Here is an 18334-nt window from a genome sequence, read left to right as displayed (position 1 = left end):
TTTGTACTTCTTATCACATTTCTTTCTCTCTATATATCTACCCTCCATCTCTGTCTCACTTTTCCCATCTCTATCACTTGAATACCACATACACATACCCCCCCCACACACACACCCACACCCACACACACACACACACACACCTCTACACATACACACACACACACACACACACACACACTCTATCTCTCTCTCTTACTCCCCTCCCATCTCATAGTCATCTTGGTAGAAAACATTGACCGAGCTTCGCCCACCAACTGGTTCACCATCGGAGGCGAAGGCGACATCCAGAGAACTGCGGCATCACTTCAAGACAACCTCTTTTCCGACGCCAGTGCAGCGATACATTGCGATATGGAAAACGTGCAAGATGTTGAAGGTATATCGGGTGTCTAAAAAAATAAAATTAAATAGGGCATTTAGATTCTTAACATTTTAGAATAAGACTTCTGCAGGCATTCTTAATGATATTTCGTAGATCATCCTGAATCTTGAATCTTAAATATATTGCTCATATATTGAGCTATTATTTGGACTGCCCTCCCCTTATATTCCCGAACGCGTCATCAAAGAGTGTTTTTTTTTTGTAAAGAGAATATTATGTTCCATGTCTAAGGTTTGTCAATAAGATTTTTTAAATATATATCAACAACTCAGAAAAAACGTTCTCGTTGCATTCACAAACAACATTGCGAGAACTTTATAACAAAATGGGGGGGGGGGGACCCTCTTACGTCATGAGAACTTTTTGTTGTTGTATATTTAGCGGAAGAATCGTTCAAATTAAACATGTTATTATAGCCATTCTTAATTTGAGCAATTTGGAGTAAATTTGAAAATAATTATGTGGTTTAACCCTGAAAACTTGACCTTCGATTTTGGCCACGAATAACTACTGCCAAATTTCTATAAAGAATTTGCTGATTACGATATGTGTGTTGCGGTTTTAAATTGTTATTATGATGACTTTAAAATCTAAGTGAAAATAAGGGAATATGAAACACGGTTGTATTTTTTATGGATTTTACAGGTTCCCTATCCGTGGCTGTAGTTTATAACGAAATGGTAACCGACGCAGTGGATGATGACGCCTTTGACATCGAAGTTACAGAGTAATTATTATTTTCTGTTAAATTTTATCTATCTTGATACAGGAAGGTCCAGGACTGTATTAAAATATGAGTTTCAAATAATTACTACTTTTACCAAGTGATATTCAATTTTACACCCTGTCAGTGAAATGTTTTTAAACAAAATTGTTGAGAAGACTAGTCTGACTTTTATGCGACCGCGCAAGGACGCGTCGTCCTTGCGCGGTCGCATAAAAGTCAGACTGGGTTCTGTTCGCAGTGTTTTATGATTGATAATATCCGTACCTCTCTTCAGTATATTGAATAAATCTAGTCATCTGATTGGTCGTAATGGGACTCGTGATTTTAGCCATGCCTGCCTACCGGTCATTTTTTTTTTAATGCCCGCACGTCCGGCTACCGGTAAATAGTTGTTTAAAAGATGCCCGTTGCCCCGGTAACGGGCCGCATAAATTCGTTTTGCTGGGATCCCCATTGGTTAAAGTGTCAACAGTTTCTTTGTGAGCGCACGGATACAAAATACAGTGTTTGTGATTCCCGAATGATCGTAACATTCAGGCAACTTTCCATCGAAGATTTTCAGACATTGCCTCAGATTTTCTGTGATGTTTTAGCCAGTCTTTACTCAAGAAAAGGATAAGATAAGAATTCTTTGTAGATTTGTTTGTGAATTCGGTACATCAAAGATATATGGACTGCTTTAATATTCGAAGCATAGCTGTTTCTATACTGGCTCTGGGGACGTTACGTCCTGATGTGACCCCGAGGCGCCCCAGGGCGGTAAGATGTAACGTCCCCTTGAGCCTATAGAAACAGCGATGCCTCTCATAGCAGTCTATTTGTCTATATTATTCCTTATAAGGACCCTGTCGGAAGTGACGATGAAATAAATGAATTATATATCAACGCAAAGCTTATAAGCCATTTTTTTTAACAATAATATAAACTTATTTGCTGTTTAGGGTCTGTCAGAGGAGTATTACAATGGCTCTCTGAAAAGTCGACATTTTTCATGGCTTTGAAAATCAGAAGTTGTCGATCTAAAAACTAGCAATTGACTTCAATATTTTAAGTAGTCAAATGCGCATTGCATGCATTTGTTGCTTCTAGGTAGTACAAACAAAATGGCTTGCTCTAACTAATAACTTGTAATATATGCAATTTACATACTATTGATATAAATTTATTTGGAAGAGGTGAATGAATAATTCGTATCAAGGGACTTTACAAAGACGTATGAACTACATTTAGGGAGCTACTTTAGAATACCCCACCACAAAAATTGACCAGACGTTCGTAGGTTCATCATTAAAGCTAAATATGAAGACTTATATTTCCTAAGTAACACTTTACCTAATCATAGCCCTATCTATAACCATAACTCTAACCCTAACTTAAACTCTATTCGAAAGTCAAGCCAAATTTTGTTGCATTACGAAAATAGTATTCATTAGAATATTGACCGTTGTGTTTGTTGTGTTTTCTTAATGTCACCCTCGTCAGTTGATCTCGTTTTTTTGTTCCTAGCTTGGGCACAAACGGAAATGCCACTGCAATCGAGCAATCTTTGATAAGCGGGGTTTTAAGCTTCACTCTGACTGATCAAGTAAAGAAACATTCCGTTCCTGTCACGTTTACCCTTCGACATGAACAGGTGAAGTATCATTTGAAATAATGATTGAATATGTAATTTGGGCTTCTACCAACTTTAAACTTTGTAGGCAAGCTTCCATCCACTCCTGTGGACTTCCCCGAGCCAAATGATTCTTCACACGGTTTCTAGCTATCTGCTACCTCGGGATCATATAGAGAGAAGATATTTTTAGCCAGAGTCCCTATTCACCAAAGGATTAAAATTTGGATACGAATAGATTCTTCCACCTTTCTTGACCAGACGTCTACTTTAAAGTCAATGATATGGTTATCATCCCATCAAATGTTATGTCCAGTATAAAGGGTGTGTTCTGCTACTGCCGAGTGATATGGATTGCTCAATCTGAGGGCTCTTTTGTGTTCCTTCAATCGATCATTCAGTGTTCCCATTTTTCTCCAACATATGAATTTTGACAATCAATGCATGGTATTTTGTCCACAAGAGTATATTGCTTACTGAACTTTAAGGTTTTTAAAAGCCTAAACGACTTGTTACGATCGCCTTAACCAATATAAATCAGTTTTTTTCTTTGTATTACTTTAAAAAAAATTATTTAATTTTTTTTTTTTTTTTTTTTTTATAAATCTAAATTTAAATTCTAAATCCTTAAAAATGGCACCTGATTTCGTCCTCATTAATTTTTCGATTCATTTTCATTTTTTAAAAAGTCAGCGTTTACTAATTTTCTTTTTACGTCTTTAGAATCAACTTCCTTCATTTTCAGTTGATGAATATACCACCCCAAAATACTGACGAAAAATCAATTATAAATCATATAGAATTCGTCCATAGTGTTATTATTTAACGTATAGTGTTTTTTCTTTGACCAAGGTAAATATTACATTAAACATACTTTTGTGGCATTCTTTCAATACTTTATTTATTCATTAGTTTATTATTATTTTGTTGTTCGTCTATTTATTCATTCATTTCTGAATAGTTCATCGCATTATATTATGATAAAGATGAGAATAAACTTACAATAACCATGATAGCAGAAGACTTAAAAAGGCAATTGCGATAATTTTCAGTAATATTAAGGGAACACACCGAGGCATATGGTAAAATAAAATAATAAAGGCCACTTTTTATGACAGGTCTACGCCAGACCGGTCTTGGCTAGAGCAGTCTAACGAGGAGAGTGGAGACACAATAGTGCCAGGAAGCGTATACAAAACAACAATGTACCTCTTGACCGGCCCAGATCGAAGGCCACGTCAGGTACATATGGTCTTCCCGACCGGCTCGCTTCCTATACCGCTCCAGTATACGCGCCATATTAATAGTAATATTAGTCCAAATTAATAATTAGTCCTACTCACGTGTTGAATCACAGGAGCTTGATGATGACGAACAGACGATCGTGGTCAACGGGAAAACAAGGAAAAGAAAAACCCGGGCTAAATGCGTATTTTGGCGGGAAGCTCGAAGGTGAGAGGTGAAAGGTTTCCATAAGCCACTATCTCATATCGATGCAGTTAACAAAACTCCTCAATTTTTGTTTTGCAATTTAGGGTTGAGTTGTTACCACATTATCAAACTTGACGTTAGTATATATTATTGGAAAGCCTGTTTATTCCTCTTTATATTGATGCCCCATGTGTAATGTTATCATGGAATGTGCAGTAAACCTGAATATGGGAGAAGTCAAAAGTTAAATGTTGCAAAATGTATTAATATTTTCTACACTGAATTATTCAATGAAGAGGGAAAAAAGCATGTTTTTCAATGATATAATATTGAAATATGATAATAAAGTAACAAAAGCGATATCGACGTTCAATCTTGATTTGCATAATACTTTTTTCACAGGATTTCTTCTTCTTCTTTCTTGTTTTTTTTTAAGTTCTCTTCTTTTACTTTATTAATTTCTTCTCATCTTTTTCCCGCTTTCCCTGTGGCTGTCCTTTCCGTTCCTTCACCTTCTATTCTTCTTAATGATTGTTTCTTTATGTATTGACTCTTAATGTGCCATTCAATTAACCTCGCTATTCGCTTTCTGAAACGGAAGATTGACTATTGGCTTGTAGTTTATTTAGATATTTCTAGTACAGCACTAGTCTGAAACACAATGTGATGACAGGATTGTCATGTAACAAATTACGATATGAAATGTGTTACCACACGGCGCTTTGATAAGGCACAGTGCAATCCTCCCTTTATTGGTTCCTATTTCATAAGTCTATGTATTTTATGATTCTGTTCATATTCTGTGATTCTGTAAGCGCTATGATACTTTTTAAGTTTTTAGTGTTCCAAATAGTCGATAATATCCACCAATATCGTTTTTGTCTGCGCCGATCGGCACCCATTGCATGTCTGCAGATTTGGCTCACTTCGTTCCATCAGATCTTCGCGTCGGTTACAAAAACTCTTGTGACTAATCAAGCCCTAATTCGCGAAGGGCCATATGTAACGTGTGGGAAATATACCACGCCTTTCGCCGAAGTGGTGGGCCCAGTTTACCCGACTTTTTTGGAAAAATCTGCGAAAGCTCGCGTCTCGACCCTACACGTCTTACTACAAAATACAGGCATTTGATTTCAAGATTTTTCAACAATGCTAAAGATCAACGTCATTGTCTGACTGTATAGGCATGTTTTCACTGAAGTACATGTGAAACGATTAGTTATATCTTAAGGACTATGTTCTTTATATAAAAATGAGAGTCTTTGCATCCAAATTACCTGAACTTTCTTGAATATGGGGAAATGTTCTCACAAAAGTTCGTGTAACCCGACAACCCGACATGACGCGAAGATCCTATGAAACGTAGTAAATCCTGTAGAATTATGTGAAAATTCGCACTTGTTGCAAATGGAGAGTTTAAAAAGAAACACTTTCATCTAATTTTTCTTTGGTCGATGCAGAGTATGGTCAGATGCTGGGTGCAGTCTACTTTCTAACTCGTCATCGTCCGGGCGGTCATCATGTCGCTGTGCTCATACGACCTCCTTCGCTATCCTTATGCAGGTCGTCGAATACGAGGTCAGTAAAGGGAAGCAATACCATAAAGTGAAATCCAACTTTAAGAATAACCTAATTTAAAAAAGAAAATAGAAAATGAAAGATATAGACCGGTGAAAGTTTGAACTAAACCGGGACAAAATGTGAAAGTCATGATTTTGTGCTATTATCTCGACTTGTTTCCAATCATAACACAAACGTGAGATGATATTGTATTGTTGTAGACAGAATTAACTGAACAACTCACGTAATGACACCTGTCGTGTAAGTTAATCCGGTGATTCCTGCAACAATTATTCAAAACACTAAATATATATTTGTTTACCAAGAGAAGCCCCAGCAATTGCCGGGTATCCATTTACACCTTGTTGGGGAGTTGCAAATGTGGATTAACGTCTTGCCAAATGACGTTGGTGCTGGGCTGGGATTCGAACCCTCATCTCTGGGATTGAGAGTCAAGTGAACGAATCACGATACACGAAACATCTATTAAATGTTTTGTGTCTCATTTCCCGAACTTTCAGATCCCGGCAGTGCACCAAACCGCTCTGAAATGGTTGACCTATGTAGGATGCAGTATCTCCATTTTAGCATTAGTGCTCACCATTTTCACCTTTACTTATCTCGGGTAAGTCTCCAGACGTTTGCGTTCAATTTGTTACTGTTTGATACATGCAATTTCATTTCAATTGAATGTATATATTTGTCCAATGTAAGTTCAACATGGAAACTTATTTCGGTCACGTGTCTAGACAGAGGCTCAAGCATAGTAGTGGCAGAGTAATAATTATACATACTATTTATTTTTGTTAGGTTATAGCTTGTTTTCCGTTTCCTTGTAATTTAGCTGTCTCTTTGTCTGTAAGAAGACAACATTTACATTTACAATATTCAATGATCTTTGTCGCGGTTGAAATCGAGTCTAAAGTGATGAAATTGTAAAAAAAATAAACTCTTTATGTTGTATAGCCTCTCAAGACTGATATTACTTTAACTTTAAAACAATGTTTCTTGATTACAATCGACATATTCGTTTTTCCCCTGTTGAAATGATATATCAGAACAGCATATTCTGAGATTTTCATGGTTCCATCTACCATGGAATGGCCGTAGGCGTTATTTGAAATTTACCGGGAGCATTGGTAAATTTATTATTAATTATTCAATTTCTCGAAAGCAAAAGTGTTTTAGGGGCTAGTGATTACAATACATCCACATGAGCATCCAAATATATCAACATTTTAAAGAATTACTATCCATTCAATTTTCGAAATTGCCTAAAGCTTTGCATTACCTTTAACATCCCTATTTGATGCAGATCTCTTAAATCAGATCGTACGTTTATTCACAAGAACCTGGTAGTGGCTCTCATGATTTCGGATCTTCTGTTCATCGCCGGAGTAGGAGAAACTAAGATTAAGGTGAGAGCTTGGTGATCTTTTGTACTTCATGTAGGCTTTCATTTATACTCCCTAGGGAGCAGAATGTGTAAAATATCATGTCAGGGTTAGCAATTTAATCCATAGAAGCGCTTAGAAACCTAGTAAAAAGCGCTATACACATATTTATACTACGTTTAAAATTCCATTTATACCAACGACAGTGTTCGCAGACCTGACGAAATATTTAATACCATTTTTCTCATATTTAAATAATTATGACAAGCATAATCAAAATTCATGTTTCTTTGAAGGCGTCATTTTTATTTGTAATGACTATGTATTTTTTACAACTTTTTAAGTCTTTTTAAAAAATAAATTGTTGATTCTATTTCATGTCATTATTAACATTACTAACATAGTGCAATTAGCCCCAGGACTATTACTTTGTATCTTTGAATAAACCATATTGAATTGACTTGATTTGAATTATCATATGGTCTCGTTCTTACAGATTGCATGCAAAGTAATTGCCATCCTCCTTCATTTCTTCTACCTATCCGTCTTCTCCTGGATGTTGACGGAGGGACTGCATCTTTACAACATGGTAGTGAGGGTCTTTGGTTCGGAGACCAGTCGCTGGAAGGTATACTCCCTGCTGGGATGGGGAATCCCCGTCTTGGTGGTTGGCATAACAACGGCGATTGACCATGATGGATACGGTTCGGATGGAGGGTTCGTCGCAATTTTATGTTGTTCATCTGATAGTCACTGGAATCACTAGAAAAACCGGGGGTGTAGTTTAATAGGGGAAAGGTACTGAGAGAAGATTGAGAAAGAATGAGAGGGAGCGAAAGAGAATGAGGGAAGAGGGAAGAGGGAGAGAGGAAGAGAGAGAGAGAGAGAGAAAGAGGGGAGACAGAGAGAAAGAGAGAGAGAGAGAGAGGGGGGGGGGAGTAAGGAATACTAGAGTGTCGATGCTTGGGTGGTTTGAACTTTAAGATACAGTATGACAGTTATTTGGGGTGCGCTATTAAAACATCTTTCGTACATTATTTTGGACGAAAACGCCCGGTATGCGCTTGATTTCAACGGAAAAAACGATTGCTTCCTTTCACAGCTCTGTTATTTTTAATATCTAAATATTTACTTTGCTAGATGTTGGCTAATCGTTGAGCGTGGATTTATCTGGGCTTTTGTTGGTCCAGCCGTAGGAATCATCGTGGTAAGTTCCAAATTAATTATTTACCCATCTTAATTTCGTTCATGCAGCGAAGTATCCTGCATATGTACGGAAGCTCAAAAGTGCCGATGAAATGACGACAAGATTTAGGAAAAGTAGACGGGAATAAAATGTGTTGGAATTCGGCAAGTCGACTTTAACATAAGTAGAAGAAGAAGTTGAGATGGCGGATCGTTTCAATTCGACAAGTCGACTTCTTTGGAATGAATACATGAGAGTCAGAAAAGTCAACTTAATTAGGACAAGTTGACTTTGAGAGTTTCAATAACTCGTCTTCTCGTCTTTTAACTTGTGTTCCCGTCTTCACGTCATAAACAAGTTGACTTGTTGAGTTCAAACAACATGTCATCTCGTCATCTTATCCTAAACAAGCCGACTTGCTGAGTTCCCGCGACTTGTCAACTTGTAAAGAAGTCTATACTTTCCGAGTTCCAACAAATCATCTTCTCGTCTTATCCTAAATTATCTCGTCATCTCATCAGCACTTTGAAGCTTCCCTTGCTCTTGATGGGCCCCGTTGTCCTACATGTTTTTATCAATTCCTGTAATTAGATACAGGTTCTGTATTCTGATAAGGAATTAATGAAATCTGCGAAATTCAAAGGTAGTAATCGGGTTGTTTACATATGTATACATCACAATTCTTAAGAAGCCTGCGAGAACTTATTCTGCAGTATCCAGAATTTTATAGTCCTGATGTTTTATGTCAAAATTTTATTTATTTGCATTCAGTAACTAAATATGTATATGCAATTATTCATTCGGATTCAAACATATACGTTGATCTACTGTTTATTAAATCAAGCTTGCCTACATTACTAACACTAACTTTGCATGTTTTTCTCTCTCACTCTTTCTCTCACTCTCTCTCTCTCTCTCTCTCTCTTTCTCTTCTTATCATATTATATGCTATCACAAATGTACCCGTTTCTTGGATTTAACTCTACTTTCCAATAACATGTCATGACATATGCACTCGAAAGTAAACTCGCATTATATACCTTGTTCCTTTACTGCAGGTTAATATGGCTGTCATGTGTATGGTGGTCAAAATCATCATTCAAGCGACGAATGTAAAAGCTGGGAGCAGCAAAGAACAAGCAAAGTAAGACAAATAACTTTTTCGTTTAATGTACAGAGAGGCCTGTGCTGCTCAGGCATCTAAAGCTCCCTTTCTTGCCACTTCCTTTTTGGAATGTGTTATCTCATTCTTCGACAAAAATAATATGTCATAGAATTAAATAAATTTTGCATCGAATATTCACGTTCGTATCAATGCTCATGAGTAGGAAAAAAAAAGGGGGGGGGGGAGATTAATTTATGGAAAACGATTTTGGTAACAAATATTTTTTTATAGCTGAGGGATTAGAAAACTTAGAAAGTCGAGGTATTATTAAGCATGAACAATATTTACATGTATGATGTGTAGTGTAATGTGCACATATTATTTACTTCAGTACGTTTCTAGTTAACTGGTTCAGAAGTTCCATCTAAAACATGACAAATAAGTCATACTTATTTATTCATGCCAGCCTACCTTGAAATACAAGTTAATAACACGATTTAAGATTAGCTATATATCATATGTCATACCTTTCTGGTTTAGTATAATGTTGATATAATAAATATTGATATATTTATGTGGAGGTGTCATAGCCTAGTAGATACATAACCGGACTGTGGATCACATGGTTCGCGGTTCGAGTCCCGACACGGCATTAATATCCGTTGGCAAGATATTAACCTACTTTTGACACGCTTGACCCAGGTGAGGTAAATGGGTCCTTGGCAGGAATTAATTCTTTGAAATGCTAGAGCGATGTAAGGGCACTAGAGGGCAGCCATGCTAAAGCCGGAGTAATACAATTTGACTACCTGGGGTGTTTCACAAACATCCTAAGTCGAACTTAACTCTAAGTTGGACTTGAACATTATGGAAAGCCATTTGTAGCCTTAAAATAAAATATATTCAAAAGCAAAAATTAAATTCCACATCAAGAACATGAATTCTCCTTGATAATAGAAAATATGAATGATTTGAATCAACATGTTATGACTTTTAAAATAACTTTTACAAAATATTTTCAAAGATGCAAACAGCTTTCCATAATTGTTAAGTCCAACTTAGAGATAATTCCAGATTAGGATATTTGGGAAACCCTCCCCGGGGGTGTCAAGTCTGACCGACTTGAGCGCTAAAAAGAACCCACTATTATTTTATATTTTTACAGGGCTGGGGTCAAAGGCGCCATTTTCCTCCTCCCACTACTTGGGTTAACCTGGGCCTTTGGATTGATGGCCATCAACTCGGACACCGTTATCTTTCAGTATCTCTTCACCATCTTCAACTCACTCCAAGGATTTTTCGTTTTCTTTTTCCACTGTCTTATGAATTCAGAGGTTGGTTATATTTTCAAACGATTTCCGAAAGGCGAGAATTTATTATCAATAAGCTTATTATCTTATCAAACCCTGGACTTTGATGAAATAAGGTCCAGGGGGTGTTTTACAAAACTTGTCATCAATGACAAATAACAGTTTTTGTTATAATTTATAAGCTAGTGAAAACCTTGCTTCTGATTGGTTATCAGCAGATTTGTCACTGATTTTTGTCATTTGTCATTGACAAAAGGCTTTGTGAAACACCCCCAGATATTGTTGCCGGTGTACATATTGGAGCACCGGTATACAGTTTTAGTACCCAAACAGTTTAGTTAATAATCCAAAAGTTTTACTTGTTTTATGCCTTACTTTCCATATCAATTTCTGTAATAACTCGTAGGGCGGAATTTCTAAGAGAGAAATGTTGAAACCATTCGGTGATATTGATTAAGTATTTTATTTGTCATTCGTACAGGTTCGACAGGCTTGGCGTCTAAAGCGAAAACAGATTATGCTTTCGAGAGGCGAATTCATCGATTCTAACGCCATCTCTGCTCATCTCGGGCTCAATGCTACAGGCGTATGTAGCTTTCTAATTCAAAATATCATCGACTCAGAAAGAAATGTTAATTTTCAGAAGTACCATGTCTTATCAAACAGTTACCTTTTTTAATCATTACGCTTCTTGCATTCAAGGCGTCGTTTCGATTGCGTCATATATCTATCTATCTATCTATCTATCAGGCTATAGCTCATCCAGACGTTGGACAAATCCATTCTCACAACATTTCCATTCTCTTCTGTCTCAAGCTATCCTAGTCCAAGCGGCCGTTCCCATGTATGATGTTAGGTCATCTATCCATCTTCTCTTCCGCCTTCCTCTTCTTCTCTTTCCCATCCTTGGTTGCCATTCTGTTAAACGATGTGTCCATCTATTGTCCTGAAGTCTTGCTATATGCCCAGCCCATCAATGCATCATAACATGCACTATTAATCAAACCTGTGATTAGAAACTGCCCTATACACTCGTTACTCAAGGCAATATTTGCACTGTTTATTTTTTGTATTCGGGTTTTCATACGATGTCACACTCTTGTGGTGCGTCAAAGGCTTCGCCATTCACAAACGTAGTCTTACGTCAGAAGAAAACTCAGAATTGGGTCAGGGGCGCTAAAGCTTTTCAAATAATTTTGTCAGAGTAAATTTGTCGCCATGTTTCCCTAAGTTGAATGCACATTTGTACAGTAGCTTTCTCGTTAACAAGGAGATATTCTCAGCCTCTATTGAATAAGTACAGACATATTCAGCATTTATCATTCATACTCCCGCTCACGTTTTCCTTTAATACCTACAGTCTTCAGGACAATGTGACCTCAACTGTGTGGATTACGTGATTGACCCGGAAGATATTCGCACGTCTAACCTGAGTAATACCCAAGGAAGTTCTCGCCGTGACAAAGAGAAAACTTCTCGAAGTAATGTACAGGACATTAAGTTGACAGGTGTGAACTTTATTAGATATTGAAATTTGGCCATTTGTGTTTCCTGAGGTGGGACAGGTATTGAAACAGGGGGACTAAAACTTCATTTCTTTTTCCTCTAAATAGTTGTTCACATATTTAAACATTGCAATGGAGGTACTTTTAAGTTTTAACGCATTGTTTTGCTTGTCAGAAAATCAAAGATTTTGCTTCTGATATAATCCTAGACATGCATATAATGTTCCACTGACGCTGTCACTAGCCGCCTTTTCTTTGTGTTACACGATAGCGATATGATCACAACAAGTTTATTTTCCATTTGAATAAGTTTCATCATTACGTGAAAGCCGCACTTTAATTAGGACCATTAAAACAATTAGCATGGTCAGGGTAATTTCATAATAACAACGTATTAACCCCTCAATATTGGAATTTTTTCTTGGATTATGATTCCTGAAGATATTCTTTTTTATTTAATGAATAGCGTGAATATAGACGGTTTCATGTGAATTTAACATCTCTCTATGTGTCACTCTCTCTTTCTCTCTCTTTCTCTCTCTCTCCTGCTCTCTCTCACCCCATCTCTCTCTCTCTCCCCCATATTTCTCTTTCTCTTTCTCTCTCTCTCTCTCTCTCTCTCTCTCTCTCAGGAGCCAGTGACCCATCTCGCGGTCCCGTGACACGCCCCAGGAAGCGCCGCCCACAACCGGTAAATCTATATATAATTTTCGTATTTTATGACATGGAAATAAGAGGGGTTTGATACGTCAACGTTTTAGTCATAACCTGCTCAGGAAGCTAGCCAAATAACTATTTAATGGAGATAATCGTCATGCGATAAAATTTCAGCATAGTTGATAGCTTCCTCACTTTAAAAAAAGAAATAGATGTACAAGCTCTGAAAATGGGACGTTTCTATTAATACTGAGCCAGTAAATATCGCCTCTTATCTAAAAGGGGGTTTCTTATAATATAATGGTAAACGTTTACAAAATGAGAACACGTATCAAAATATAATCTAGTGTTATACCTATGGAGACTTGTGGATGTGCTATGTAATGCCAGAATGCGTTATTTATCATTAACATTCTACAATTGTGAAAAATGGTAGATGACAAATGTAAATTCCGATCTACAGTATTTGATAGCATTCCCTTTCATTTGGATAACATCTAAATATAGGTTCTCCGATGTGAAACCCCGATTGAAGAGAGCATCCCAGGTGCCATCTTGGAGGACACTGATGTGATGGAAGAGGTATGGCAATATTATAATTATTATTATTTTAAGAGTTTAATTCCAAAAGGAGCTAAATTCACTTGAGAATGTGATGAAAATTGATTTATTGATATCAGAACATTGTTCACTTTATAAGTACCCGTCTTTCATCAAAATTATTTACCTAAATTTTGGGAGCCATTATGAAAAATGCACCTTCTAATATCACTATTCCATATTAAAACGCCTATACAAAGTCTGGTAATCAATTTCTCTTTTCTCTGAAGTTACAAATTAATTTAGCTTCTTTTGGAATTAAACGCTTCATTTGTTTATCTTGATTGGGTATATTTGTCAGACCATCAACATTAAAAAAATACAAAATATGTGTTACATTTATCTTGTAGAAAATAAGCAATACTTATAACACTTATAACTTCAACTTTAAACAGACAGTGTAATTTATTTTTTACACGATATATATAAACTGATATGAAATAATTTTATGCTAGAACATAAACATCACAAGACTATGGAAACCAGTACTTTAAAAAAAAAAGCTTTGATGGCACTATTGCCGTTGTATTTGGTGTAGTCTCCTCTATCTCATCTTCCCCATTTTCCTATCAGATTAAGTTTTGGCTCCACTATGGCTCCAAATGTGTTTGTGGGTTTAATCGTGTTGCGTTTGTGTGGGCGTGGATGTTTGTGTTTTTTAAAACCATAATATTATGGGTTTTTCTTTTCAACTCTTTGACAGGTGAGAGTTACACATCGTATCATCGAGAACGATGATTGGACAGTGGAAGAGAAGCGTCACGTGACTCGTAAGATGATGAAGAAGAAGCCCTCGACCAACCAATCAGAACCGAGAGATGGTGTCTCGCACGGCAACGACGCGTCAGCTGACTACACCGGCCCCGCCCAACCTGCTTACGCCACAAGGAAAGGCCCACAATATCCGGCTCCAGGGCAATCTGATGGAAATGAGGCATTGGTACGCACACCGCCAACAAACGACAACAAGGATGAACCGTCCAACGGAAGCATAGATCTCGCAATCAAGAACGCCCTCTTTAATGGAGCGGGTTACACCCAATATTCCAAGGGGAACGGAAAGGGAAAGCTGCCTGTGGCAAAAGGAGCGAATTCTAGGGTAGACCTGCCCGATCTACCTGGATCTAGCCGGATGGACCACCCCTCGCCTACATCCTCCAACGCAGAGGGAGATTCCGATGACGGTGCAGATTTTTAATCTGAATCCATTGAGGTTACGTCATCAGTCATCGACTAATAAATATTTACGGAAAACATCCCCGAAATTCACCTATTTTCTTTAACATTAGACCATAATTACGTTTAAGAATATCAAATATTTTATTATTATATCTATAATTTTTTAGTAAATTAAAAACGATTCGAGAGGTGTGATTTTTTTTGTCAAGATGTAGGTGTATCGTTGAAATGCCGATCCTTTAATGAAACAGACTACATATAAAATACCTTAAATACCGAAAGGTTAATTCGTTACAACAGTAAGCACATGTACCATTACCCGCCTAAAATTGGACTTATGTCATAAATACAAAATACTTATCTAATGGTTATTATCAGAAGTCTCGAGGCTTTGATGGAACCAACAACAACACGATTACTGCACGTTCAGAATATGTAATGAGTACAGAACGCACATATTCATTGGCGTGTTAAGTCGAAAATTATCAAGTCTATTTTGATGTTCAGAGCAGTGACTAAATACAAGTCTCCTTATCGAGGTGCCTTATTTGGGTATTTTCCCGGCTTAAACTAAATTTATGAAGCCAGTAACGCAGCTAAAGACAACTCTGGCCAATTTGCAGATTCAAATTGTAAAAAATCGTGGAAGTAATAGAAACCTTTCAAAAGTAGACAAAGAAAAGATTAATCCTGCCTATGGATAACATCGAGAAGCAGCCTCATTTACGTAATATATAAACTACCTAAACTGTATACAAAGGACAATTACTCGATTTTTATATGAATTTCATTTAAGGGATTAGATAACTTTGTTTCAGATTCTGAAACAAAATCCTGGATTTAGCTCATGCTGCAATGATAATTATAAACCTTTAGGGCAGTCAGTAACCCCATGATTTTTACAAGCCGATCACCTGTCTGATCATTTTATCAAGACATTTATGATTGAAAATCGAAATCAAATTTTGCGTTTTCCTAACGGTTTTTATAACACTACAGTCTACTGGGGAAAACGAGTATCGTAAAACCGGTCACCCAAAGATTTTTATTTTTTTAAGGCACTTCATGATCATTTTGAAGCGCAATTTGTTTAGGGCTTCAATATTACACCATATCAAAGACACTGATAACACATCGGGCCATGCATCTCAGATTTTAAGCGATTTTTAAGCGATGCCTTAATTTAATCACTGTTTAATCAATTAATATCATATCGACTTTATTCGGCCAGTCGAGCATGCATTTTCGAGCGGATTATTTAGACGTGTGTGCCCTATATGTTTATGGTATATTTATAGGTAGGGGTTAGGCAATCTGGTATGATGGTGTACGGCATTTATTGTAGGAGCATTTTATGTTGCTGTAATTTGCCTTTAACAAAATTGATGGTTGGTGTTGTAAGAATTTCACGCATACGTGTTATGCTAGAGTTGGTAAGTTTACGTATCAGTGAAAGCATAAGAAAGAAATAAAACAAATCATCAATTTCGGTGTTAATTATTACATTTCGGTGAGTAGTGATGGGTCAAACAGTTTTATATAATGGCGTACGGGATTAATTGTTAGAACATTCTATGTTGCTTTTATTTCTCTTTAAGAAAATTGATGGTTGATGTTGTAAGAATTTCATACTGTTCTGCTTTTGGGTGCACATGTTCAGTTTTATCTAGCTTTATGTCAAATATTTAAGAAAATGTGAACTTTGTGAATCGTGTTGATAAAGGACGTGACGTGTAAGGAGTATGGCATAAATATATTTTGTATTGAAGTCTATGGTGTAAAGATAGATATCATACTGTTGTTCGTACAGTATACGTAGTGTTTGAATGTTGTTTTAAGAAGTTGATGACTGTTTAGATAGATTTTGGTGATTTCGTTGCGTTCGCAGTTTACATATTTTAAATGGTTGGTAGTGTACAGCTTTTGTTTTATGTTAGAGTTGGTAAGTTACGTATCAGTAAAGCATACATACATGAAAAAGGTTGTAATTATTCGGATTTAATTATTAGATTTTGGTGGGTAGGAGTAAATTATGTATATATTACTGTATCAACTTAGAACAGTGTTTGTTTAAACTGTTTCTTATCAGCATGTTAAGTGCATGTATTGTCAGTGACTTTCCTCTATTAACCTTTATTATACAAAAAAGCTGGAATGTGATAGACTCGTCGCAAGTTGGTAAGATTGTAATAAATTTGCTTAGGAATTGCCAAAAAAGTATAAAAAAAAAAATTAGAACCAAAAAATGACACTGACCGTTACGAAGTGAGTCTACTGTAGAAATTGCCATATTTTGAATCACTGAATCGGGGGAAATCATGAAATCAATCAATATAATACATGATGTAATTTGAATAATTGAATTGATCTTTCTCTCGGTGGACATATCACTTACAGGAGTTATTCCAAACCTATTTACTGAAATAGGATATAAAATATAAATTAATATATTTCGACTGATGAATAGATATATAACAAGATTTTTTTTAACCTCCAATAAAAACATATATTATTAAACTATTGTAAGGCAAAACCAAATAGTTAATTATACATAAATATATTAAGGCGATTTCTTACTTGAGTAAAATCGTTAGTTTCCTTCTTATAATTTTTTTTGTTACTAAATCGTTTAGTGTTATTCAAATCTCGAATATATACCCCTTTTTTCTATTACTAATATAATACTAAAATGGATCGGAAATGGAACAACGGAATATGTTTTACGTGTATCTGTTGATTAAAGCAGATTACTTTATTCAGCATGTATCATTCCAGGTTTCTTTGGCTGCCATCATTGTTAATCATTTTGAAAGATCTCACGGAACTTAGGGCTATAATTGATTCAAATAATGTTAGTTTTGAAAAGTGTCCGTGACTGCGAAAGTATATAATATTCTAAAACAGGATAAGCCTTGAAACTTTCTTAGGATGTCGAGACAAGTAACGGCAAGCACCCCTGATTTGAAATCAAAGACTTGTCAGACTAGGTCAGAGTAGATCATTTTAAATCATTTTTTAGAATATTAGTTTATTTTAGAGACGTATTTTTGGACAAACTAACATTTTACCAGCTAAGAGAGTTTAATATTGAAAGCGAAATGGTACGCATTTTACCTCCTCAGATGCTTAACACTAATTATAACACACCGATTGCCATAGAGATTTTGTTTCACTTTCAAATTGTAGTCAAGTTTCATCGCTTCATTTCATGTGTAATAAAGTGACCGTGTGCATTGTGTAGTTCACATCCTCGCTGTATTTGTTCTTCTTTCATGTATAAAGCTCATGTTTAAATGAAACGAAATGAAAAGGAAATAAGTACAACAAGCTCTCTCTCTCACTCTCCTTTATGTCTTCTCTATTTCTCTCTCCCTCTCTCACTCCCCTTCTCTTTCTCTCTCTCACTCTCTCTCTCTATCTCTCCCTCTCTCTCCCACGCACGCACCACACACCTTATCACACACACACACACACACGCGCGCGCACACCTTATCACACATACACACACACACTCATATGCCCCTCTTGCTCTCATTCTATCTCTATTTATCTTTGTCTCATTACCTTTCTCTTATTCCCTTTTACTTATTCTCCCCCTCTCCCCCTTCCCTTTTTCGATTTCTATCGGATTGCCCCTCTTATCACGTCAGTCACTTTCTATCTTGTTTTAGTCTCTGTCCTTC

At 36.4% G+C, this 18334-nt stretch overlaps 1 protein-coding gene and 1 long non-coding RNA gene across 2 annotated transcripts; both read left to right on the top strand.

The window, feature by feature from the left end:
• The first annotated feature begins 201 nt into the window (after positions 1–201).
• Positions 202–2711, top strand: LOC105446401. Its single transcript, XR_004063703.1, has 3 exons — positions 202–379; positions 1031–1112; positions 2619–2711. It is a non-coding gene; the product is annotated as an uncharacterized LOC105446401 (long non-coding RNA).
• Positions 2712–4084: 1373 nt separating this feature from the next.
• LOC105446398 (adhesion G-protein coupled receptor D1-like) lies at positions 4085–14740 on the top strand. The gene is made up of 13 exons (XM_030983860.1): positions 4085–4176; positions 5616–5733; positions 6237–6340; positions 7031–7133; positions 7606–7826; positions 8250–8316; positions 9354–9439; positions 10566–10734; positions 11192–11296; positions 12071–12218; positions 12848–12906; positions 13380–13454; positions 14176–14740. The coding sequence occupies exons 2-13, from the start codon at positions 5713–5715 to the stop codon at positions 14668–14670; spliced, it is 1653 nt and encodes a 550-aa protein (XP_030839720.1). The 5' UTR covers positions 4085–4176; positions 5616–5712; the 3' UTR covers positions 14671–14740.
• Positions 14741–18334: the final 3594 nt, after the last annotated feature.

This window comes from Strongylocentrotus purpuratus, unplaced genomic scaffold (assembly GCF_000002235.5).
Source record: "Strongylocentrotus purpuratus isolate Spur 01 unplaced genomic scaffold, Spur_5.0 spur5_scaffold_13, whole genome shotgun sequence".
NCBI classification, from domain to species: domain Eukaryota; kingdom Metazoa; phylum Echinodermata; class Echinoidea; order Camarodonta; family Strongylocentrotidae; genus Strongylocentrotus; species Strongylocentrotus purpuratus.
This window is presented reverse-complemented; position numbering and strand designations above follow the sequence as displayed.

Excerpts from the sequence above, each read along its gene's own strand:
- LOC105446398 (XM_030983860.1), top strand. The coding sequence starts at position 5,713 with ATGCAGGTCGTCGAATACGAG. Across the intron at positions 7,134-7,605 it reads TAGGAGAAACTAAGATTAAG|ATTGCATGCAAAGTAATTGC; the intron begins GTGAGAGCTTGG and ends TCGTTCTTACAG. Across the intron at positions 13,455-14,175 it reads ACACTGATGTGATGGAAGAG|GTGAGAGTTACACATCGTAT; the intron begins GTATGGCAATAT and ends ACTCTTTGACAG.